The 25,430-nt window shown below is 46.0% G+C and overlaps 1 protein-coding gene across 1 annotated transcript in view; it reads left to right on the forward strand.

Moving 5' to 3' along the window:
- Nucleotides 1-25,430, forward strand: part of Lama1 (laminin subunit alpha 1) — a 122,344-nt gene that overhangs the window by 51,698 nt on the left and 45,216 nt on the right. The window contains exons 13-29 of the mRNA XM_021217542.1: nucleotides 796-897; nucleotides 1,211-1,422; nucleotides 2,186-2,297; nucleotides 5,259-5,369; nucleotides 10,000-10,127; nucleotides 11,945-12,031; nucleotides 12,794-13,005; nucleotides 15,117-15,223; nucleotides 15,557-15,737; nucleotides 16,475-16,611; nucleotides 17,957-18,193; nucleotides 19,537-19,680; nucleotides 20,849-21,028; nucleotides 21,905-22,090; nucleotides 22,646-22,773; nucleotides 23,991-24,111; nucleotides 25,141-25,278. Of these exons, the coding sequence (XP_021073201.1) occupies nucleotides 796-897; nucleotides 1,211-1,422; nucleotides 2,186-2,297; nucleotides 5,259-5,369; nucleotides 10,000-10,127; nucleotides 11,945-12,031; nucleotides 12,794-13,005; nucleotides 15,117-15,223; nucleotides 15,557-15,737; nucleotides 16,475-16,611; nucleotides 17,957-18,193; nucleotides 19,537-19,680; nucleotides 20,849-21,028; nucleotides 21,905-22,090; nucleotides 22,646-22,773; nucleotides 23,991-24,111; nucleotides 25,141-25,278 (2,523 nt within the window). The remainder of the gene's footprint in view (nucleotides 1-795; nucleotides 898-1,210; nucleotides 1,423-2,185; nucleotides 2,298-5,258; nucleotides 5,370-9,999; nucleotides 10,128-11,944; nucleotides 12,032-12,793; nucleotides 13,006-15,116; nucleotides 15,224-15,556; nucleotides 15,738-16,474; nucleotides 16,612-17,956; nucleotides 18,194-19,536; nucleotides 19,681-20,848; nucleotides 21,029-21,904; nucleotides 22,091-22,645; nucleotides 22,774-23,990; nucleotides 24,112-25,140; nucleotides 25,279-25,430) is intronic.

Raw genomic sequence — 25,430 nt, forward strand, 5'->3', positions numbered from 1 at the left:
TCTATTCCACTGGGTGGTTTTAGCTCCCTTGTCAAAGATCAAGTGACCATAGGTGTGTGGGTTCATTTCGGGGTCTTCAATTCTANTCCATTGGTCTACCTGTCTGTCGCTATACCAGTACCATGCAGTTTTTATCACAATTGCTCTGTAGTACAGCTTTAGGTCAGGCATGGTGTCTGGTATATGTTAATGGGCATCCCCAATATACATTAGTTACCCTAGTAACCAATCCCTTGTATATGTTAATGGGCATTCCTTGTAAACATTTAAAGTAAAAAATATTTTGAAAGCTTCCTTTAAATGACACATCTAACAAGCTTGGCGATAGTGAAAAGGTTCATTTAAGTAAAATAAATATGGCTGCCAAGAGGGGTCAACAGGAAAAGGTGCTTGCTGCCGAGTCTGACATGGGTTCACTGCCTAGGACCCATGTCATAATAGGAGAGGGCCATCATCTTCCAGAAGCTGCCATTAGACTGCCACACCTATGCCACGGTGTGCATGCCCATACACAAATAAATGCAACAAAATCCTTTTCAATTAATTAATTTTACATTTGGATGTTTACCTTGGGGACTTGTAGAAGAATTATATATCTTTGTTCAAGCGTCAAAGATTTCTTTATATCATATCTATGAAATAGTATCTAATATGCCTTTAAGTGTGAATTTCTTTCATATGGCCATCAGGGTGGCTTGTGCCTGTATATACTCAGATGGGTCTTAGCAGTGATTTCCCCTGGCTTAAGGCTATAACTGTTGTCTTCTGTCCCTTACGCTCACCTTACTCTTTCAGCTGACAGCGTTTGGCGGGTTCCTGAAATACACTGTGTCTTACGACATCCCAGTGGAGACGGTGGACAGTGACCTCATGTCTCATGCTGACATCATCATCAAGGTGGCTGATTTGATTTGCTGTAGAGATTGGGGTCTGGCGGGGTGGCACACACATGAACACATACAACACATACTCCTCTGTATGTGTGTGTGTGTGTGTGTGTGTGTGTGTGTATTGTGTGTGTGTACCATATATATGCACATGCATATAGGGAAATAAAGAGTTCTGTCAACTGCCCCCTCCTGGTAACTCTGGATTGGGTCATATACTCCATCGCATGTTTGCTCTAAGAGCTTGATTGCTGGGTACAGAACTTAATTATGGGGCATTAAATTGAATTACAACTGTCTTTCCTCTCCATTTTAAATGATAGGGAAATGGGCTCACCATAAGCACAAGAGCTGAGGGCCTGTCCTTGCAACCCTATGAAGAATACTTCAACGTGGTTAGACTTGTGCCTGAGAACTTCCGGGACTTTAATACCAGAAGAGAGATTGACCGTGACCAGCTGATGACTGTGCTGGCCAATGTGACGCATCTCTTGATCAGAGCCAACTATAATTCTGCTAAAATGGCACTCTATAGGTATGTACTGAAAGGAATCTCTACACAGTACGTAGTACAATTTTTGTCTTTAGTGTCACTTACTTCAAGGTTACTATTAAAACGAGGGATACAGTTACAGAAGCTGGGTGTATTAGAATTGCTTTCCCACATGTAATGTTGTTAAAAACATGAGGCACAAGGGCAAGTACATTTGGTCAGGAAGAAATGACTTTAGGTTCAGAAAGCTTCAAGTGCAGAAAGCTTCAAGCTTCCAGGCAATGCTTACAGAGTTAACAGCATCTGAACCTCACTGCCTCCTTGCCCTTCTCTTGCCCCCTCTCTCCCATAATTCTTCTGATGCTAACGGCCTTAGTTTTGCACAGTTATTTGGGCTACTGAGTCCATCCTTGGTCATTTGACTGCCTTGAGGGGGGTTAGTGTATGGAAGCCAAGTGTAAAATTGGATGCTGCTAAAATCAGCCTGGTCCAACCCAAGAGAGGATGGTCTCCATATTCATGATGAGGCAACTGGTCACGAAGAAGTGCTTTCACTTCACTCCGAGTAGACTCTGTCAGAGCTTTTCCTCAGCAGCCTATGGGCAGTAGCATTTCTTGTCAACAGCTGTTGGAACATCCCCAGAGAATAATGATGGCTACCAGGTGCTTGGTGAGGACTCTCTAGCTACACACAGACACCACATGCCCATTTCCTTTAAATAAACCGTGTAGGAGCCTATCTTCAGTGAACCATGAGGTCTTTTGCAAGCATGCGAGCTATGTAATGACCCTTGTCTGTTTGCAGGCTGGATTCTGTCTCTCTGGACATAGCAAACCCTAATGCTATAGACCTGGCAGTGGCTGCTGATGTGGAACACTGCGAATGTCCCCAAGGCTACACGGGGACCTCCTGTGAGGTACTGCTAGCCTCTAATAGTCTCACCCTTTCTCTGACTTCCTAGGGAAAAGTCTGCTGAAATCGGTGTGATGAACATCTGCATTTACCTTTAGAAAACTCCCACCAGGCATAGACCGTATTGAGTTATGAGAGTGCTGGGCATCATGTTGTTCTAAAGAGTGCACCTTGCTCTTGCAAAGGACCTGAGTTCAAGTCCAGCATCCATTATCAGGCAGTTTATAACTGTATAAACTCTAGCTCCAGAGGTACCTGACACCTCTTGACCTCTGTCAGCACCTGCACTCGTGAGCACTTATCCACATACACACCAAACATGCACACACCTTGCACCCCATCATACCCTCACACACACACACACACACACACACACACACACACACACATCATACACACAAAACATACCACATATACCACACACACACACATCATACACACACACACACGCACACACACACACATACATACCACAGACCACCCACATCAACATCACACCACATATACCACACACACCGCACACACACCAAGCACCACACACAACCACCATAAACACACACGCATGCAAGCACACACACACACACACACACACACACACACACACACACACACACACACATACAACACAGATACTGTCTCTCCCAAAGATCAGGGAACTTTAAGTCAGTAAGATTCCATAATGTAACCTTATAGCTAGGATGTGATCTTATTGACATTTGGGTCTTACTAGCATAGTTAACCACTGTGTGTACAGTCGGGCCTCTCACATGGTCATGGTTCATGGTCATTATTAACATTTATGATTGATTGTGATTTCTTTCCAAAATCATTTTACAAGGAGACAATTTAGCCATTTTTTTAATCGCTCTTTAAAATCATGAATTGTGTAGTTAACAAAGAAGGCCTAATAGCTTATGAAGTAGATCTTTAAGTAATCATATTTTAAATATTTTTGCAAGGTTTTTGCTTCTTTTGTATTTGGAACAAATGAACATTTTTTTAGGTATAAAGCATGGAAATTTTAGGCCTACCTAACACATTCTGGGTCCAGGCACTCCATGCACTCCATGCGTCATGCTTAGTGGATAAATGATGCTAGACCACAGAATAAGAGACCACGGATGTGACACAGGGGAACCCTGCCCTTAGAGGCCGAGCCAGCAATGCCCGGAGAGATGACTGCTCCTAGACGCATTCCAAGTTCATTGGGCTTTGCAGGCATTAGTGGTAATATGTACAGGCTCATGCCAACATGAGAGACTTAATCCAGCTGTGTCCCAGTAACCCTGAGAAACCGATCCCAGGATCCATGGAGAGTATCCCAACTTGCCTATTGCATATAGGGTTTAAGGGGCAGAGTATTTCCGTATAGCCCAGGGATGTCATTTTTGTATACTTGATCTCCTCTCTAAATTACTAATAAGACCTCAACCAATGGAAATGCCCACAATGGAGATGCCAAGTAAAGGGTTCTTAAAGTATATTGTTCAAGGAATGGTGACCAGAAAGAAGTTATCTGAAGCATATTCCATAATAATATGCATTCATCCTTGTTGGTGACTATGGTCCCTGAGGACACGAGTCCGCCAACCGCATGCTTTGTTCAGTTTTTTTTTTCCATTAAGAGGGGAGATCGACTGACGTCAGGCTGACGCTTGTAGGAATGGATTTCTTTGCAGCACTTTAAGCTGCTTGCCTGTGGGCTGACACTCACTAAGTATGAGGTAGTTTCCAGTTGGATGCAGGCATTAGGGGACTTCCATGAAGTCTATGTGAATGCCTGTATTTATTAATTGTATACTTTTAAAAACTCTTGCTTGGGCCTGGTTACACAGGCCTTTAATATGAGGTACTTAGGAGGCCGAGGCAGTAGTATTATAAATTCAGGATTTATATGGGAAAGTTATCAAGACTCTATCTCAAAATAAGAACTAGAAGATACATGGAATATGGTAGAGCACATGCATGTGCAGAACTCTACATTCAATCATGAGTATGTACTTACATACATACATACATGCATACATACATGTGATACATATATGTGCATATATGATTAAAATCCTCCTGTCTAAAGCATACCTATTTTGAAAAAGATAAAATCCAAGCCTCCCTGCTTACACATTCCTGTGGGAGACTCCTGCTGGCTTTGACCAGGTCAAGCCCTTGGCAGCTCGATGAGATACGGTCTTGGAGCTGGGCACAGCTGCCTTTGAGTTCTCCAAAGGACACACCAGGTACTTCTTCGCTTCCTGCATGTGACAAAGCTAGTGACAAAGCAGAAGTGCTGTTCTCAGGGATGCCTTGAGAGTTAAATGCGCCACTGGGCAGAGAGGGGGAAGTTCTTTGCTCCTTGTAAGCAGGAGCAGAACATGCCCTTGGCTGCCCACATAGCCTTTCCGGCATCAGCCAATAGAAGGTGTACCTGGATGCCCACGTGGCCTCTCTGGCTTCATCCCACAGAAGGTACACTTGATCTCTTTGCTCGGTTAAACCGACCCACTGTGACCCAGGCCTGTCCTTGAACACGTTCACTGTTTGAAGGCAACCTTTAATAACTTGCACGCATCGGGAGAAAATTAGGAGAAACAAAATCTGCTAATGCAGTGGTTCTCCACCCGTGAGTCAGGACCCCTTTCGGTGTGAGAAGTCTCGTCCACTGAATACACGAAACAGATGAAAGAAATTCATGCTAGATGAACTTGCCGCATGGTGGTAAGTTTACTGAAAAGCACCGGATTGCACACTTAAAGAGGGTGTGTTTTTAAGGCATGGAAATGCTATCAGGACTAAAATGTTTGAAAGTCAGAAAAGAGAAGTACTTTCCTGATTACAGAAAACTCAGCACTTTCTGTTCATGGGAAGGAAGATGGGTCTGTAATACCCAGAGTCACACCTTGCCTGCTACATTCCCAAGGCCACATAGAAGAGCTTTGACTACACACCGGCCCCTCTTTTCTTGCAGGCCTGCCTCCCTGGCTATTATCGAGTGGATGGGATACTCTTTGGAGGAATCTGTCAGCCCTGCGAGTGCCACGGGCACGCATCCGAGTGTGACATTCATGGAATTTGCTCTGTGAGTTTATTGCTGACTTTGTGTGTCCCTAACCTGCTCCTCACCATGTGTTGTGGGCAGTGGCTCCCTACCTCAGCTCTGACTTGGTAGAGTCACCAGTTCTTCTGTGTCTCCAGATATCACCTGCTTTTTTAAAAACAAAACAAAACAAAACAAAACAAAAAATGCTTCACACATTGTTTTGTGGGACAAGTTGAGCATCTTCGATCTGAAAACCCACATTCTGGAACTGTTGATCTGTGAGTTTCCATCACAAATGAAAAGTCCCACACCCATTTTTTTTTTTTTTTTTTTTGACAAAAGTCAGAAGACTTGAATTTTAAAGTTACTATATGACTTCCCTTTCAGGCTGTGTATATAAGGCATACCCAAAAATGTCACATCTAGAATTAGGTCTTATCCTTACAATACCACTAATATATATCTTATAGAAACATATACCTTAGATGGGAATTATAATGTATGCAAATGTAAACATATATGTATATATATGCAAATAGTAAAATCTTTAAAATTTACAATTCTAAATCCAAATAGAATAATAAAATGTGATAAAAATCACATGGCACCATATTTAAATTTATAGTGAGTTCAGCTAAACTGTACAAACAAGAGCCCCCTTTATGGACCGTGCTAGCTGGAACAGGGCTTAGCAAAGGCACAGTTCACCTTTGCACAAGGTAACACTTACCTGGGTTCAGTCAGGCGTTCCTTCTGCCTTTAAGGGATAGAAACCCTCTGGGTTCCCTCTGGGTTCACACGGGTTCACTGCTCAGAAACAGTGCGAATGTGAATACTAATAGTACTAGTGTCTGGGCAAGGAAGCCCCAGCCCCGTGCTCTTTAATAAGAAGCCTGATTGAGTCATACAACTAAGGGGAACTTAGCAGGCCCCAGAGAAACATGAAGCCTAGATGCCACTTCCTGCATTGAGGGGATCTTCATTTGCTCTGGTCTTTGTTCTGGATGCTTCGTGCCCACAACAACTTTGGGAAATGACATCTGATAGCTACTCAGTCCCTCTGGGATGGCTTCCCTTCAGAGCCTGGGGGAGGCTGTCGCTCTATCTACCCCCACATTCTGTCATGTGGTCTGCAAGCCCCCCACTCCACCTGACCCTATCCCACCCCAGGCCTCCTGCCAACATTTGAGGGTGACCAGCATGTTGCAGATACACTTCTAGTGGGTAACATCATTGCAGGAAGTATTAAATGTGTATTAAAGAAAAGATTCCTTGTGCTTCTATAAACATGTAGTTGCAGAAGTACGTATGAAATAAGTTACATGTGCATTGACTGTGTTCACCTACCAAGTGCAGAGGATACTGAAGGAACAGGTGCTAAGTGTGCTGTACATATTTATAATATATAATATTATATATTGTATATACCTTGTATGTACTTTGTACATACTTTGCATATAAGTTGTAGACGCTTTTTAGAAATTGTTTTCGAGTTAGAGGGAAATTACAACATACTATAGAGTCCCTTGGGGAACTTGGCCAGCATTCCATAGCTAAGATCTCATGTAACTGACATTCATGTTGGTACCACGCCACTCACTAAGCTACGAGCTCTCGTCCCGTTAGCTTCCACTGCAGTCCACTGTCTTTCTTACTATTAAAACCACGAGTCCTCTGGCTTAGCAAAGCTCTGTGCCCCTCACTTCCTTTCTTCTATGGCAGCTCATGCTTTCTGGTACTTAACTCTCCAAGGATGCCAGGCCCTCTGCCGAACACTCTCAGCTACAAATTGCCTCCTCCAATCCTTCCCTGTAATTTCACTGGGACCAGGCGCTGGAACATGAGGCTGTGGAAATGATACAGCTCAGAGCCTCCAGGGGACCATGACATCACTGCATCTGGGAATGCCACCCTGAGCCACCCAGATAAGATGGTGTCTGCTCGCCTTTTCTACCAAGTGACTATTTCCCCCCTTTAAACAAATAATGCTTATTTTTAGCGGGGATGGGTAGAAATAAAGATAACATAGATGAGAGTTGCGAAAGAAAAAGCACACAAAAACTTGCTTAAGAGTAGGGTTGTGGCTCTGTGGTTGAGGTCTTGTCTTGGACCCTTCTGTCTTTTCTCTTCCAATGGAAAGAAACTTCTCTTTATAAGAGCAATGAATGCTCTTGCCCTCTGGCATCCAGACCACCAGCAGTATCAGCATTTAGAGTGTCCCACTCCAGAGGGATACACTGAGATACACGTTCCTCGGGCTTCTCAACAGAATTGCTAAACAGTTTACACAAATAGAAATTTCAGTATGGCCCTTCAATCGGATTCCACATTCCATAGGCAAGCACCAACATAAAAAAAAAAAACACAAGGCTTACTTCAAAGGAGATAAGAGTTTATTCTGGAGCCAAATACTGGTGAGTGGTGGCCCAGGAATTCAGATTTAGGTTACCCCAAACCCATACTCCAACGTGGTAAGAGAAGTTTGTATAGTAACAGAACAAAGATTTATTTTTAGGCCCCCTTCAAATGCACTGGTGGAATCAACATGGGTCCCAGGTGCTTTCTGCTGACACTCTTAGACTTTCGGCTGGCTGAAACCAGTGATCTCTTAAATGAATGCATTCCAAAGCGTTTTATCTGCTAGTCATAAGGATATCAGGTCATTTGAGAGGACTGAAGATATAGCCTGAGATAAATCGTAATTAGGCTCTGGATCTGCAACATTCCAACCTTCCCATAGTCACTGGAGTTCTTATCGGTTACCCAGCCTTGCAGAAGATTCTTTTTTTTTTTTTTTTTTTTTGTCCATTCGTGTCTCAGGCCAGCATAACCCAGCATTTTAAAAATGTCCAACAGGATTAGTTAAGCCATGTAATTTCCTGTACAGTCTCTTTATATTCTTTAAATGAATCTGGGTTAACAGTCAAAGGTCATGGGGTGGAGGTGGGGGTGGTGGTGGGAAGGAAAACCAGACTATGATTGCTTCTTCAAATGCCTGAGAACAGCACAGGCTTTGCCTGGAAGCTTGTTAGAAACGCAGGCTCATCTCTGAAGCCTGGATCCAAATCTACAGCTCACTATGGCTGGTGGTCAGAGTCCACGTCTGAAGTAAGGCTCTCAGGCCTAGGATAACTCAGGAAGAAAAGCTGGTGCAGCCCTGGTAAGGGATGGATATGATACCAGGTGTTTATAGGGCTGAGTTTAGGTCGGAATTCAGGAACGTGCCAGCCTCAGGAATGGCAGAAGTATACATAGTGAAGAAGAGAAAAATCCTATTCAAATTGATGCGTGAAAAATAACCAAGGATATAAAATGAGTGGCTTAAAAAAGGCTTGGGGCCCGGTGCAAGTGGGGTGAGGGGAGGCTCAGGAGCCATAAAATACAGGGTGGATACTTCAGGAATCTACGCCAGGGGAAGGGGAACGTGAGGAAGCTTGAATGGAATAGGCCCAGAAGCTCCTTGAAGCCTGCGCCTGAGCGGATGGTTGGCCCTGTTCTACCAATGCTCTCTTGCCTGATTCACCTACCCTGCCCTGCCCTGCCCTGCCCCTGCCAACAGTTTTCTATTTTCTCCCTCCACCTCCTCCTCCTCCTCCCCCTCTCTTTCTCTGTGGTTTCTCTTTTCTTTCCTTTTGTTAAGAAACTGCTTGTCTGCCTTGGGGTTACCCACTTAGTGGTTATAACTTGGGAGTCACTGAGCCTCTAGGCCTAGTAGTAGGTTTGTAGTTTTATCACCTGATTCAAAAAAAAAAAATCTTGAACTTGGAAATAATTTTAATATTTTTACCCCAAACTCACAGGAGTACAGATCGAAGTTAGGATGCCTGCCCTTTACCACAGCTCTCGTATTGTGGGGGAGTTCCCAGGCTCGCTCTGTGCGTGTCATGCCTGTCTACCCACGCAGACACTCATGTAGCTAATCAGATCTTCGGTTACTAGGAAATGCATGGCATATGCTGTAGATCCTTCAGTGCGCATACCCTGAGAATAAGAACTGTAACCTTTGTGCGTTCAAAACCTAGAATGGGTTGAGCCATTGCTTGGCTCCCCAATTCTACCATCCATGTTTTTTTTTTTTTTTTCTGAGCTTCTACCAAGGCCAGGCATTGAGTTGTATTGCCATGTTTCTTTAGGATTCTTTAACCTAAAGTTCCCCCCAACACACACACATACACACACAATCCTGTACAAGGCACATTAAAAACAGGCAAACAAAAGAATCAGTTCAGGGTCCCAGAGATGACTCATGGGTTGGGAACCTGTTCTACTCTTCCAGAGATCTTGAGCCCCCAGCAGGTGGCTCAGAACCTTATCTGTAACTTCAGCCCCAGGAAACAAGATCCTATGTTCTGATCTCTGTACACACATGCACACATGTACCAATGTGCCCCCTCCCCAACACACACACACACACATGTACACCTAATTAAAAACTTGAAACCTGTCTATCTGGAAGCAGGTGGTTCTTTCTGTCACTCGGGGTTCATGTGTATTTTAGAACTTGGCTTTGGCTTGTTTTCTGTTTTAGCGTGTTTTCTGTTTTAGTGTGTTTTCTGTTTTAGCATGTTTTCTGTTTTAGCGTGAACACCAGCATGTTAGTGCATGGCTCTGTAAATCTCGTAAGGAAGCCTGAAACTGACTGACGTGTCTTTTCATGCATCTGGCCTAGGTGTGTACACACAACACCACGGGGGATCACTGTGAGCAGTGCCTGCCTGGCTTCTATGGGACACCTTTACGTGGGACCCCAGGAGACTGCCAGCCTTGTGCCTGTCCTCTCTCCATTGACTCTAACAAGTAAGTGTCAGGTCCTACTGTCTGGTTCTGTCTGCTGTGGCCAGATCCCCACTGATGTGTGATGTGATGTTGCCAAGCAAGACTGTGTCATGAGTGTTACTTATCATGAGTGATCATTGGTGAGAGAGGAAAAGAGAGAGTTCTTTTGTTATTAAAACTCTGGGGTATTTAGTAACACAAAGATGCATACACACTTTTCTCCTCTTGGACCCATGTCTGCCTTGTGTCTTCTCAGGAGTGAGTGCATTTGGCTGTCAAGACAATGTGCTGATGAATAAAACAGTGTTCTGTGTTTGATGAGATTTGATTAGATGGGCAAATTGTGAAAATATGAAGCTAAATCTGTCCCACCAAGTCAATAAATATGTGATACATGCCTGCTGTAGATTGGCTATCAAAGTAGGTGATCTGCCCAGCAAGCTCCCCACCCATGGCTGCTGGCCCCGGGGACTCGGTGTAATCAAGATTGCAATGGAGGCCATTCACTGAGGGTAGGAGTGGGTGGGCTAAGGAACTTCTCTGCGGAAGCTCTGGTGTCAGATACGATGAAAGGGGACCTAGCATCCAGAGGGTACTGAGTGTGCCAAGGTGGGACACCATAAACACACACCCTGCTTGAGGAATTGCAGTTAGTCCTGAAGCAGAAAGCAGGGTATGTGTTGACGGAGCTCTTTACATTAAACCCTTTATTTCATGCCAGGGAATGTGAATTCTATAGACCAGTAGTTTGTTATCACATTCTCTCTCCTTTTCCTCCTTTTTGGCCTTTTCATCTTTTCCCCCTCTCCCTCCCCTCCTCTTCTCCTTCCTTCCCCTCCCCCTTCCCTCCCCTCCCCCTTCCCCTCTCCCTTACCTCTTTCACTCTCTCCCTCTCCTCCTCCCCCTCCTCCCCCTCCCCCCATGTCATTGGTACTCTTCCTCTACCCATTACCAGTGAACTCCCTCCACAAGGGCTATTGCTTGAGACTCTGGTATGTACTATATATGACTATGCTGTATTAGGCTCTGCCACTGCCACAGAATTCTTGAAGCTGGGTACTTAGGAAGAAAACACATCCATTAGTTCATTCTGGAGGTTCCAGAACATGGTACTAGCCTCTTCTGATGGTCCCCTGGTGACTGAACCACAGTGCTGGACTGTGTGCTAGAGACAGGTCACGTGACTCAGAAATAGGTTCAGGATTGGCTTCATGTTTTGTGATAGCTCACTCTCATGAGAACTAACATAGTCACATCATCATGACCTCAGTCCCAAAGGCAATGACCCAATGACCAAACCACCCCTTCTCACCGTGTGTGTGTGTGTGTGTGTGTGTGTGTGTGTGTGTGTGTATGTATCTGTATGTGTGTATATCTATATCTATGTGGGTATATGTGTCTATGCATATATATATTTATGTATCTATCTGTGTATGTATGTCTGTCTGGAAGGGTTGTCTTCTGAGCTTGAAACATCAGTGCTAGTGAACCACAGCAGAGAGCTTGAGCTAATGCTTCCAGAGCATCCAAATTGTCTTCTTGGGGAGGCAAGGTAGGCCAGGCAGTGGGGAAGAAGCAGTTAGCAGTTAGTACAGGCAGAGATTGGGAGCTGAGAGCCCACTGTGGGCTGAAGGGCAGAGCAGGAGGCAGTAGACACAGGACACTGATGGGCACGCCAGGCTGTGCTGCGCGGCAGAGGCACTGGATTCTGGTCTAAAGGCTGGGAGAGAACCTGCTAACCATTTGTTAGGGCAGATGTATCAGAAAACAACCCTTTCCATATTCAGAAATAAGCAGCGTCCACTGGACAATCATGCTCATTTCAAATGTTTTAACAGTTTCAGTCCTACCTGCCACCTCACTGATGGAGAGGAAGTGGTCTGTGACCAGTGTGCCCCGGGTTACTCAGGATCCTGGTGTGAGAGGTATTTTGTGCCACCCCAACACCAAAATAACATTGTTGCAAATTACTCATTACTCAGTACTCATTTTATAGTTTCTTCTTAAATACCCAGAAATCTTCAGTGTTAAATGACACATATCAGTTGTCCATACCCCTGTAGATATGATGTGATAATTCAGTATATGTATACAATGTGTAGTGACGGGTGCTTAGAATATGTAGTTAAGTGTGGTCTTGGCGTCTTGGTGCATTACCGTTATTTTGTAAGATCGTGGATAGAGCAGGGTGCCTCCTGAGAGAACAGTGTTCCACCTCCTGGAACACATCAGTATTCACAGCATGGACAATGGCAGAAGGCAAGGGAGGTCAGTAGTTACCGTTGTCACACGTCTGAGAATTCAGTTGTTCGGACAATAGTGAGGCCATGGGGTGGTCTGATTTAAGTCATTCTCTGGCACCCCAGAGCCAGTTTTGTCCTTTCCCATGTGTAAGCCTTGATACTTGGTTCTGGTTCAGCCTGTCAAGAGCTGGGTAACATTCTCAGTGGCTAAGAGAAGGTCATGGTTGCACATCCTCTGGGTTTATGCTCAATTGGATCTGCTCCCATCTCACAAGAGGGGAGGAAGATTTGTGACTCTCGGGATGGAAAGTCACCTCTTTTCCATGGCAAATCTTAAAGGAAAGAGACAGTCTGATTTATTAGCCATCCAGGGAGTCCCTGGCTGGCTTGGTAATATCTTGAGTGATCCTATTGACTAGATCCTGTTTCCCACCTTGGATATAGATGTGCAGATGGTTACTATGGAAACCCAACCGAGCCAGGAGGAACCTGTATACCATGCAACTGCAGTGGCAATGTTGATCCCTTGGAGGCTGGCCATTGTGACTCTGTCACTGGGGAATGCCTGAAGTGCTTGGGGAACACAGACGGTGCCCATTGTGAGAGATGTGCAGATGGATTCTATGGAGATGCTGTGACTGCCAAAAACTGCCAAGGTGAGTGCCTGAGCAGGGGGAGGGTGGGTCACGATTGTTATATATTGCCATGTGAATCTTGTAACATTTGTCAGAAGGACTCCACCTGGTGGAGAGTGTCTTAGTTAGGGTTTTGCTGCTGGGAACAGACACCATGACCAAGGCAGCTCTTATAAAGGCAACCTTTAATTGGGGCTGGCTTACAGGTTCAGAGGTTCAGTCCATCATCATCAAGATGAGAGCATGGCAGCATCCAGGCAGGCATGGGACTGGAGGAGCTGAGAGTTCAGCATCTCGTTCCGAAGACAAGCAGGAGAAGACTAGCTTCCAGGGAGCTAGGATGATGGTCTTAAAGACCATAACCCCAAGGACATACTTCCGCCAACAAGGCCACACCTATTCCCACAAGTCCACACCTTCTAATAGTGCCACTCCCTGGGCCAAGCATGGGCCCATCACAGATACCTTATCTTGATTCTGTCTTATGTACTGATGATGGGTCGGTCTCCTATTGATCAGATGTGGACTCAATACTCATCTCACTCTGTATTCTATGGTGGCTTAATTAGCGGTTATCTCTGAAGGTCAGAAGTCTAGAACATTCATACCCATCATGGTCAGGGATGGGGTTTTCTTTCTGAAACCATGGCAGTGGCACTCCCTGGTGGCCTGCTCATGCACTACCTGATTTGCTAAGTTGTCTGGAGCCTTGAAACTAGGGATGATGTAGAGCCACTCACTCCTTGAGGCAGTTTCCCAGGCCTGAGAGGACCAGCTTTGGGGCTGAGACTGAAACCCTCAGCTTTTGTATTTTTGCATAGTTAAGAAAAAGCTTTACTGTGTGAGAGTTTGAAACACCCATACAATGTATCACATTCGCCCCCCACACCCTCCCCTCCAGCTCCTCCCATCCTCTCCAACCACTCCCAAATCCCCACCACATCTCCCTCCTGATTTTGTGCACTCAGCTTTTAAACCCATGGAGTCCCTTCGAAGCTCAGGTAGCGAAGAAGGGGGGGGGGGTGCACATCCCTGAAGGAAACTCTCTCGTAGCCATCAGCCACCAACACTGCCTGATAGTCCCTTCTCTAGATCATGCTGCCATTTCTGTTATCTCCACCTTGTGTAGGTCTAGTTTTTGAACTGTCTCAAGGAAGGGATGCACGAATAATAATGCCACTTGTATATTTTGATAATTCCAGGTAAACGTTGGTCTTCTATCACAGCACAGAGAGGATGTGGTGTCAGTCATACAGAAAAATAAAATTGTAGGCACACATTAGATGAAAAATGGCACGTCTTTGGCTCGTCAACCTGAACTTCAGCATCATGGAAACCTTAATATCAAATGCAGGGCGTGGGGTGGTAGATGGGTCATATTCTGAAAAAAAACCTCCATGATGAACACTAAATCTCCTCACAGAATTTAGCACTTGCAGTGTCCCAGAGACTTTGAGAAGTGCTGCATCAGCATGTAAGAGACCAGGAGGACAGAAAATTAGAGTTGACATTGATAGACATACGAGGGAAAGAGAGGGACATGGTAGAGGGGGTGCCACGGAGATAAACATCAGGACAATGTGTCAAAAAGACAGGGAGAGAGAGAGGGGGGAGAGGGAGGGAAGGAAAGAGAGAAAGGGAGGAGGCGGGGAGGGGAAGGAGAGAGGGCGAGCTGGGAGATCTCCGGCCAGAGAGCAATGTGTGTGTTGCTAGCCTGCAGGCCGTGTGCTGGGGAGGTAGGAGTCACGTTCAGAGTCAGGCTATGATATGCGAGAGTAAGTCCTTTCTAAAGGGTGACAGGGTTGCGTCTCTCAGGATCTCAGGCAAAGCTAGGGGATATACCCCACAAATACCAAGGGAAGCCAAAAGCTGGAAGGAAGCCAGGTTCTCAGGAAAGATGGGTTAGACAGGAAGCTGATCCCAGGCCCCCTCTCCGGGCTGTCAAGTCTTCAGGTCCAGGGACAACATCCCTGCTTCTGAAGTTGCTTCCCACGCTGACAGGCCTTCTCATTGTCTGTGAAGTATGTTATCTCTGTGAATGTGCAAGCCTTCTCCTTATGGGATCAAACGTCTTCTACTCAAATTATTTAAGTAAGTAAATGAAGCCCTTGTGTGTGTCTTGTGTGTCCTAGCCTGTGGCTGCCACGAGAACGGCTCCCTTTCTGGCATCTGCCATCTGGAGACCGGACTGTGTGACTGCAAACCTCATGTGACAGGGCAGCAGTGTGACCAGTGCCTGGTAAGACATTTACTGGGCATTGCACGATATTCAGTGACTTGCCGGGGTTTAGAATGGACACTTAGCCTGCGCCTTCGGGCACTTGAATTCCCATGGGAAGAGCTTACTCGTAGGCTTGGCCACCATGTGCTGTGCCTTCCCCATCAACAGAACACGGATGCAGTGCGCTCAGAACATGCAGGCAGTGTGCCCGGGGAACAGGCGTGTGCTGTCATTCCGAGAAACACCTTGCCTGTGACTTGGAGAGCATTCTGATGTGTGTTGAGGAGAATGCCCGGGGAGAGCATTCCACCAGCCCACTGACGCCCTGGTTCTTCCTCTTTTGTGACACAGTCCGGCTACTACGGGTTGGGCACGGGGCTTGGCTGTGTGCCCTGTAACTGCAGCGTGGAAGGCTCCGTATCTGACAACTGCACGGAGGAAGGACAGTGTCACTGTGGACCAGGTGTCTCTGGGAAACGGTGTGACAGGTGTTCACATGGTTTCTATGCATTCCAGGATGGTGGCTGCACACGTAAGTGCTGGGGTGCCTTACGTTCCCAGTAAAACTTGCCCTGTCGCCTCTCTTGGTGTCAGAATAACTTCTGTGAATGTTACTTCTCCCCTGCCTTTGTGGTGGGGCTCTATACCCATTTTCTCTTTCTAACACTGGTTTTAGCTCCCAACCTGCTTGTTATGTGAATTTAGCTCCAGTTTTTGAGAGTCTAACTGCAGTCCACAAGCAGCAGCTTTAGTAGGGGCTGGGGAGTGACATCTAACACAATTAACAGCTAATAAGAAGTCAATGATCTTAGAGCAATGGTTCTCAACCTCCTTACTGCTGTGAGCCTTTACTACAGTTCCTCTTATGATGGTGACCCGCCCCCAACCGTAAACTTATTTTCCTTGCTATTTCATGATTGTAGTTTTGCTATTGTTAGGAATTGCAGTGTAAATATCTGGTATGCAGGATGTGTCACATGTGACCCCTGTGACAAGGTTGTTCAACCTCCATCGGGGTTGTGACCTACAGGTTGAGAACCGCTGCCTTCTGTCCTTCTGTCCATCAGGTCTGTCCCGTTCTGTTGACCCCTCAGACCCAGGGCGAGTCAGGATGTGCAGCTGCCTCTGAGATAGATGAAGAGGTCTCGGGAATCATTGCATCTCTTTTAATAGTGGTTCCAACTATTAATTATAATTGTACTATCAAGGTGTCAAGCTTGGGTCACCCCCCCCCCCCGTCTGAGTCTGTCCATGCTTCTTTTGTTTCAGCCTGTGACTGTGCTCATACCCAGAATAACTGTGACTCCGACTCTGGAGAGTGTCTCTGCCCGCCTCATACGCAGGGTCTGAAGTGTGAGGAATGTGAAGAGGCCCACTGGGGTCTGGACCCGGAGCAGGGGTGCCAGGTGGGTGCTGCCACCGTGCTGGAGTGACTTTATCCGGTCACCTGGCTTGGAGCAGTTATATTGCCATGGTTCATATTTAAAATCTGTACAACCTGGACCACTGGCCGTGCACCTAGAGTCCCAGCTACTTAGGAGGCTGAGTCAGGGGGATTGTTTGGGTTTAGTTACAGGCTTGTCTGGGGAGATAGACTGTGGAGACCTCACCTTTAAATAAATTTAAATGTATAAATAATGGACTCGGAAAAATGCAGGAGAATTACCATCTTTCAAATTCCTTATTTTGGGTTTTCTTCAAGAATTTAGCTGTGAAATTGATAGGTAGAAATATGCATTAATATAGCTATATAACTATATATATAATTATATATTTATTATTTATCTATATATAGTTATATAGATATATAGATACTGACCTTTATGCTTTCATCTGTCTACATTTTATGTTTTCATCCAGTATATATATTTTCCAGTGGAGATGTCAATAGTTTCATTAGAGAATTAGGTTGAATCTGAGAGCTCGGTTGTCCTGTACTTAATTAGCTTAGAATTAGGTATGGTTGGTGTACTGGCTAGTTTTATGTCAACTTAACACAGCTGGAGTTATCACAGAGAAAGGAGCCTCCCTTGAGGAAATGCCTCCATGAGATCCAGCTGCAAGGCATTGTCTCAATTAGTGATCAAGTTGGGAGGTCCCCTTTTGGGGGTGCCATTTCTAGGTTGGTAGTCTTGGTTCTCTAAGAGAGCAGGCTGAGCAAGCCAGGGGAAGCAAGTCAGTAAAGAACATCCCTCCATGGCCTCTGCATCAGCTCCTGCTTCCTGACCCGCTCGAATTCCAGTCCTGATTTCCTTTGGTGATGAATAGCAATATGAAAGTGTAAGCTGAATAAACCCTTTCCTCCCTAACTGCTTCTTGGTCATGATGTTTGTGCAGGAATAGAAACCCTGACTAAGGCAGTTGGGTTTTAGAGTGGTGGGGACATTACTTTTCCTCTACAATATTTTTGCTGAGTTAATAGCACCATTAGATTTAATTCTAGTTCAGAGATTTAATGCTCTGTGTTGGTGTCACCAAGGTATACACAGGCCCTGCCATGTGGTCCATGTCCTATGGTTCCTGGTAGGATAGCTCCACTTAGGAACAGTGCAAGGTCAACTCATCTGCATTATGCCCCAGACAGTGTTTTTCTGGTGTCTGCGTTTCTGTACTTTCTGAGGACATAAGTTCTGCCCTTATGTTAATTATTAATTTCCTCTCTCTCTCTCTCTCTCTCTCTCTCTCTCTCTCTCTCTCTCTCTCTCTCTCTCTCTCCCTCCCTCCCTCCCTCCCTCCCTCTCTCCCTCCCAGGCTTGCAATTGCAGTGCTGTGGGCTCCACCAGTGCCCAGTGTGATGTTCTCTCTGGCCACTGCCCCTGCAAAAAAGGGTTTGGTGGGCAGAGCTGCCATCAGTGCTCCTTGGGCTACAGAAGTTTTCCTGACTGTGTCCCCTGTGGCTGTGACCTGAGGGGGACACTGCCTGACACCTGTGACCTGGAACAGGGTCTCTGCAGCTGCTCAGAGGACGGTGGTACCTGCTCCTGCAAGGTATTGTGGGTCTCTGAGCCTCAGTTTCCTTCTGCTGTTGCCATCCTCCCCACCCTGGGGGCTTCTGAGTACTTACATAAATTCTAATGATTAGAAGTACAGTTTCTACCCCTTTCTCGGATTGTTTCATACTTCTATATCACCTGTCTGTCAAAAAAGCTGATGGCCAATGAGCTGGGGCAAGAAGTACGAAGTGGGACACTGGCAGGAAGAGAGAGAGCATTCCGGGAAGCAGTGAGAGATAAAAGAGGAGAGATGCTGAGGGAGACACACTGGAGAAGAGAAGAAGCAGGCTAGGACTGAAGGAGAGGCTAACTAATCAAATGGTAGACACAGAGTATTTTAAATTGGTTAAGGACGTGATGAGCTCTTCAGGGAATGAGCCAAAGCTCATGGCCTAGGCCTTTAATAATAAGTAGTCTCAGAGCTGCCACTCGGAAAGCCAGGGCTAAGAAAGGAAAAATGGATCGAAAATTATTGTAACAATTCACAGCGTTCTCCCCTGAAGTGACGGAAGAAGAGTCTTAGAACAGAATTTTGCCACTTGCATGGTGACTGAACTTTCTGAAGACAGTGCTCTCGAGCATGTACCCATGGATTGAGTAGCCATTCAGTCTTGAGGAAACAAAGCAGCAAGCAAGGCTGTGGGGAAGATTGGGGGGTTATAGCTATGCTCTGGCAATGGTGATTGTTATAAATGTATGTGCTTGCTAAAGTAAAGGGAAACTATCTATAATGTTTTTCCCATGAGGTAAGAGTTTAATGTCACTTTGACTTACACATGTGTCCTTTGGTTTTCCCAGCATGCTTTGTTGCCTGGTCACTGCCACCTTCTCTAGTCGTCTTTGAGAGGAGGAGGAGGAAGAGGAAGAGGAGGAGGGGGAGGGGGAGAGGGAGAGGGAAGAGGAGGGGGAGGAGGGGGAGGGAGAGGAGGAGGAGGCAGCCTGATCTGGGTTGTTGGTGTAGGACTAGAGGTGATGAAGGAAGGATTCACGGAGGTTCATGTCTCCTAGCAACCGTCAGTCAGAATGGCAAGGACCTGACTGGCCTTCACTAGGCCTGGTGTTTTGTCTGGAGGCCCTCAGGATCACCTAGAGACCATGGAGATTAGCATTAGCAAGTATGTCTTGGTAGTTTCTTCCACCATAGTTTGGATCCTCAGTCATAACTCAGGAATTCTGAGTGTCTGACTTCAGTGAGAAGTGTGGCCACCAGAGACCGAGTTTAGCAATGCGTGTTTTATTATTTTTGTCAGTGTGTCTTATTATTTTCGTCTCTCTGTGTGCCACAAAGTCCCATCTCTTCTTTTTTCAGGCATTAATTTATTTTCTTTTCACCTGTAGGAGAATGTTGTGGGCCCCCAGTGTGACAAGTGCCAAGCCGGCACCTTTGCCTTGCGAGGGGACAACCCGCTAGGCTGCAGCCCCTGCTTCTGCTTCGGTCTGTCACAGCTCTGCTCAGAGTTGGAGGGCTATGTGAGGACTCCAGTAAGTCACATACCTACAGTGGAAGGGGTTTTAGCTCTCTTGCCTTTGGGAGTCAAGTGGGCATTGGGAGAGAACAAAGACATCAGAAATCCTAGGACAATGATTTGCTTGCTTTATGAGTCAGAGCCCTCTATCTATGCCCACCTGATCCATCGAGGGCTTTTCTTGGAAAGAAGAAGTAACTATAGCATCTTCAAGGTGTATTTCCTGTCACTGATGTTCCAGGGTAGCAATAGTGTAAGCCTAATCAATCATAGTGCCTGCAACCTAAATGAAGTCTTTCCTCTCTGGCATTAAAATGAAGCTTTTCGTCTGGGGACCACTGGGAGAATCTGCAGATCAAACCTGGGTTGTATGTGTGTTTGTGGGGGGTGGCAGTGTCTGTGTATCTATGTATGTGTATGTCTGTCTGTGGTGTGTGTGTGTCTTTGGTGTCTGTGTGTGTGTGTGTGTGTTATGTCTGTGTTTCTCTGTGTGTCTGTGTATATGTCTGTGTGTGTCTGTGTGTGTGTTGTGTCTGTGTGTGTGTCTGTGTGTCTCTGTGTGTATGTGTGTGTGTCTCTGTGTGTGTGTATGTGTGTGTCTCTGAGTGTCTGTGGAGTCTCTGTGTGTGGTGTTTGTGTGTCTATGTGTCTCTGTGTGTCTGTGTATGTGTCTGTGTGTGTCTGTGTGTGTCTGTGGTATTTGTGTGTGTATGCATGTATATGTCTGTGTGTATGTGTGTGGAGTCTGTGTGTGTCTGTGAAATCTGTGTGTGTCTCTGTATGTGTCTCTCTGTATGTGTGTGTGTGTGGTGTCTGTGTGTGTCTGTGGAGTCTGTGTGTCTGTGTGTGTGTGTCTGTGTGTGTCTGTGTGTAGAGGGGTGCACATGAGCAGAAGTCAGAGGAGGATGTCGACTATTCCCTCTCTGTTACTCTCCACTATATCCCCTAGAGCCTGGGTCTTTCCTTGAACTTGGAGTTGGTTAGAGGCCCCTACGCCACAGCTATCCCTCTGTCCCTGCAACCCCATAGCACTGGGGTTACAGATCCACATGCAGTCATACCTGGTGCTTTACAAGAGTGTTGGGGATTACATCACAGGTCTTCATGCTCACACAGCAAGTGCTGTTACCCACTGAGTTATGGGTACTTCCTATAAAGCACAGCTCTCTCCTCTGCATCCCTAGGTAACTCTAGCCTCCGATCAGCCCCTCCTGCATGTGGTTTCACAGAGCAACCTCAAGGGCACAATTGAAGGCGTGCATTTCCAGCCTCCTGACACCTTGCTGGACGCAGAGGCCGTCCGCCAGCACATCTACTCAGAGCCATTTTACTGGCGGCTACCAGAGCAGTTCCAGGGAGATCAGGTGAGCACACAGGCCTGTTCCAGAGGGAGCATCAGAATCCATCTTCTGCCTCTGTCGCTAAAGGACCTGGATATCCAGCCGCTCTTCTGAATGAAGGTGGAGATGTTCCGTGGTTATAAAATTCCCCACAAAGACTTGGAGATTTAAATGTTTTAATTTTTAAAGCTTTTACAGTTTTGTTAATTTGCATTATTTTTTTTCTCTTTTCTAAAGCAATAACTCAAGAAGTCTATAGTGTAGTTACCAGTAGCAGAGCTAGATCTGGCCCGGGAGCACTTGTATAGAAAGCGACAGCCAGTTGGCGAGCTGCCTCTTATGAACACAATAGAAGGCTTTCAGGAGAGCATCTTGTTTATGAGAACATGAATTCACTCTGATCTTTATGCTATTCTGTTTTTGTTTTTGTTTGTTTGGTTTGGTTTGTTTTATGGGTTTTTTTTGGTTTTTTTTGGTTTTTTGTTTTTTGTTTTTTTTGAGATAAGGTTTAGTATGTTAGTCCAGGCTAGCTGCAAATTTCCAATCCTCGTGCCTCCGTGCCCCAAGTGCTAGGACAACTGAGCTATACCACCACGTGGGCTCACTTGGATCTTTAAATTTTAAAAATCTACCCCAGTAGTCCTATAGATATAGATGGTTTAAATTTAAAGAGCCTGAAATTAGAATCCTTACCTCACGAACTTCTTCTCAGACTGCATTTGGTGGAATAACCAGACTAGTTTCACCCTATCTCATAGACCATTAATAAGCAGCATTTGGGTGGAGGCAGATTCCCTATGTCATACTCTCAATTGGATACATTGTAGTGACCAGCTTTCCATAAAATGGCCTTAAACTAAGGCTGTCCCAGAGGAATAACACAAGTTTGTTGTTTGGTAGCTCTTGGCCTATGGTGGGAAACTCCAGTACAGTGTGGCTTTCTACTCTACCCTTGGCACCGGAACATCCAATTACGAGCCTCAAGTCCTCATCAAAGGAGGCCGGGCCAGGAAGCAGGTCATTTATATGGATGCCCCAGCGCCTGAGAACGGAGTGAGACAGGATTACGAAGTGTGGATGAAAGAGGTGATGTATGGTTGTCCCACATATGTTCCTTATTCATGTGAACTTTGCTGTTGGACTAAGAAAAGCCCAGAGCCAGGAGGCCCTGGGAGACATCCTCCAGCCGGCTGACAGTTCTAAGAGCCAAACTTCAAGAAAAGTCAAACTATAGTAACTACTGCTTATCTACAGCTTTGCTCTCTGTGGTGTTGGATGTTACATCAACTTAAGTCCAGACATATCAAATGGAAAATTCCAGAAACAACTCTTAGGCTTTAACATTGTATACTGTTTCTAGTCTCATGATAAAACCCTACATCTTTCTGCCCTGCCCTGCCCTGCCCTGCCCTGCCCTGCCCTGCCCTGCCCTGCCCTGCCCTGCCCTGCCCTGGATGTGTCTTCCCCTTGTATGTACCACCTGCCTTTTAGGTTACAGCCGACCTTCGTCATTTCATTGACCTACCCGGAGCACGGCTGATGTCTGAAGCTGTCTGTGAAAGAGCTGTATTCTCCTTTTCAGGTTGTGTGTCTGTGAAGCTGTGAACTCTGAATTTCATTGGTCCCATTTCTCATCCACAGGAGTTCTGGAAATATTTTAACTCTGTGTCTGAGAAACACGTCACACACTCTGATTTTATGTCTGTTCTCAGCAATATTGACTACATCCTCATCAAAGCATCATATGGCCAGGGACTGCAGCAGAGCAGGTACTTGGGCGCTCCTAGAACTTTGCGTGTTTTCATTATTTGATGCAGAAGTGGAAGATCTGTCCCCTCACGCCAATGACCTATGCCTTTATTAATAGATCACTGACCCTTGTGTAAGTCTTGTTCAGTATCGATGGCTTATTAGTCAGTGTTTTGTTGCTAGGATAAAATGCCTGAGAGGAAACATATTAAGAGGAGAAAAGGTTCCTTCTGGTTCTGTAGTAGATGCTCTTCTGTTGCTGCGATAAACACTCTGACACGGTGTATATTCTAGAAGAAAAGGTTTATTTTGGTTTAGGATTCCACGGGGGCTTGATAATGGCTGGGAGGCATGAACATGGGTGCTTAGGGTAGAAAGCATAACCACATAGAGGATGCTATGTGAACTAGAAGTGGAGGGAGGCTGTCACCCCTCCAAGTCCACCCCCAGCGAAATGTTCCCTCTAGCAAGGCCGTACCCATACTTCTTAAGGCTCTATGCTCTCCCCAACAGCATCACCCTCGGGGGATACACAAGCCCGTGTGGGGATGTTTCTTATCCGGATCTCAAGAGGGAGGGGTCATGGTTGAGGAGTTTGCATCTGTGTTCGGCCGGCTCCATCACATACTAGATGCTCAATTCATAGCAGCCAGAAAGTAGAAAGCAAGCGAGCCAGGGCTGGGCACAAAATGTCCCCTTAAAAGCATGCCCTCGGATGCATGTTATAAACACAGTAGCTTTGTGGGGTATTCCATCAGGACTATCACACTATAATTATGGGATGGAGTGGGTTAACTACGACTATCCACCTCCCATAGCAACAGGGCTTACCATAAGTCCAACATGGTGAAATCTTAGATGAAATAGAACACTTCTTTATAAAGACTACTTAGACCCCTGAAAGCTAAGCTGTCCCCCACTCCTTTTTTTTTTTTTTTTTTTTGAATCATGTCTAAGGACAGTGCTAATTCCCATGATACCGAATAAGGGAATGTATTCAGTGCTGGGCAGAGCCACCCTGGCAGGGTCTTCAAGGTGTTCAGACTTGGACCTACTTTCTGTAACCACCTATTCCTGCATGCTGACATGTTTGCAATTGTTAGTAGAATTGCTCCCACAGGAAGAGGTCTCTGGCTCAGGACAGATGTAAATGCTAAACCTTAGACAATGTTCCCAGAAGTTTGTCACTTTGTTAATGCTTCTTCTTCTCATGCCTCTCTTCACAATGGTGCCTCAGAATTGCCAACATTTCCATGGAGGTTGGCAGAAAAGCTGTGGAGCTGCCCGCTGAGGGCGAGGCTGCGTTGCTGTTGGAGCTCTGTGTCTGTCCTCCGGGGACTGCAGGACACTCCTGTCAGGTAGGGGAACCTTCAGTTCACTCTGTGTCCTGGCACACGCTCGTTGACAGCAATCCTGCATGGGGTAACAGAACACAAGAGCGTCTACAACTTGGCTTTTGAATTTATAAATGTTATTTTGTTTAAATTCAGATTTATTGACTCCGCCAACTTTTGAGCATAGGATCTGGCAGCGTGCAGTGTGCTTACAGTTCTGGGGATACAATTGTTCTCTAGAATATTCTTTTCTCTTACCAAACTGAGCCTGTATCTCTTTAGCCAGCCTTCCACCTGCTTTCTGCTCCTTGGAACCCTGGCTACCCCTAGTCCCCCAATGAGTAGAATCCTGAAGTATTTCTGCTTTTGTGGCTTCCCTCTCTACTTAGCGCATTGCCTTTTGGCTTCCTCCATGTTGAACACATGCTAGACTTTCTTTTTGAGGCTGTGTGATGTCCCATCACTTGGATGCATTCATTATTTTTCTGTGGGGCCTTGGGTTGCTTCTGTGGACGCTGCTGTGGGGAAGGGAATGTGAATGTCTCTCCTAGGTCCTTTACGCCGTTCTTCCGAGACCACCGGAAGTAGACTTGCGAGTCTTGGCTAATGTCACCTTTAATTTTGGAGAACCCTGCACACTCTGTCCTCTGTGCCAGCTGCACGCAAGCGCACCACTCCCTTTACAGGCCCAACACGTGCTCTGTGTTGTAACTTTGGCTTTTGTGCAGAGTTTGGACTTTGACTTTTGTAGGTGGTAGTGTTTTGAGACAGTTTTTTTTTTTTTTTTTTTTTTTTTTACTCCACAGCCTTGGCTAGCTTGAGACCCACTTCGTAGCCTAGGCTAGACTGCGGCTCACAGGAATCCCTATAGGTGTGGTTATGGGTAGGAGCCAGCATGCTCAGCCTTTAGCTTGGATGTGATTTGCGTTCCTTCCCGATAGTGGTGTGGCACTTGTGTGCTGCTAGCCGTCTGTCGTCGCTGGAGAAGAATTTTCACCCTGTGCCAAGATCTTCACCAGGCTCCACTTTCTTGTCCTTTTCGTATTCCTTTAGGACTGTGCTCCTGGGTACTATAGAGAGAAGCTCCCAGAAAGTGGTGGCAGGGGACCCCGCCCTCTGCTGGCTCCTTGTGTGCCCTGCAATTGCAACAACCACAGCGATATCTGTGACCCAGACACTGGAAAATGCCTGGTATGTTTGCTTGGTGGGGAACTGACCCTAAGCTTACATGTTAGCAGTGCCACTTAAAAGGAGAAGGCTGCTGGGCGTGGTGGCGCACGCCTTTAATCCCAGCACTCGGGAGGCAGAGGCAGGCAGATTTCTGAGTTCGAGGCCAGCCTGGT

This window comes from Mus pahari, chromosome 18, assembly GCF_900095145.1.
Source record: "Mus pahari chromosome 18, PAHARI_EIJ_v1.1, whole genome shotgun sequence".
Classification (NCBI taxonomy): domain Eukaryota; kingdom Metazoa; phylum Chordata; class Mammalia; order Rodentia; family Muridae; genus Mus; species Mus pahari.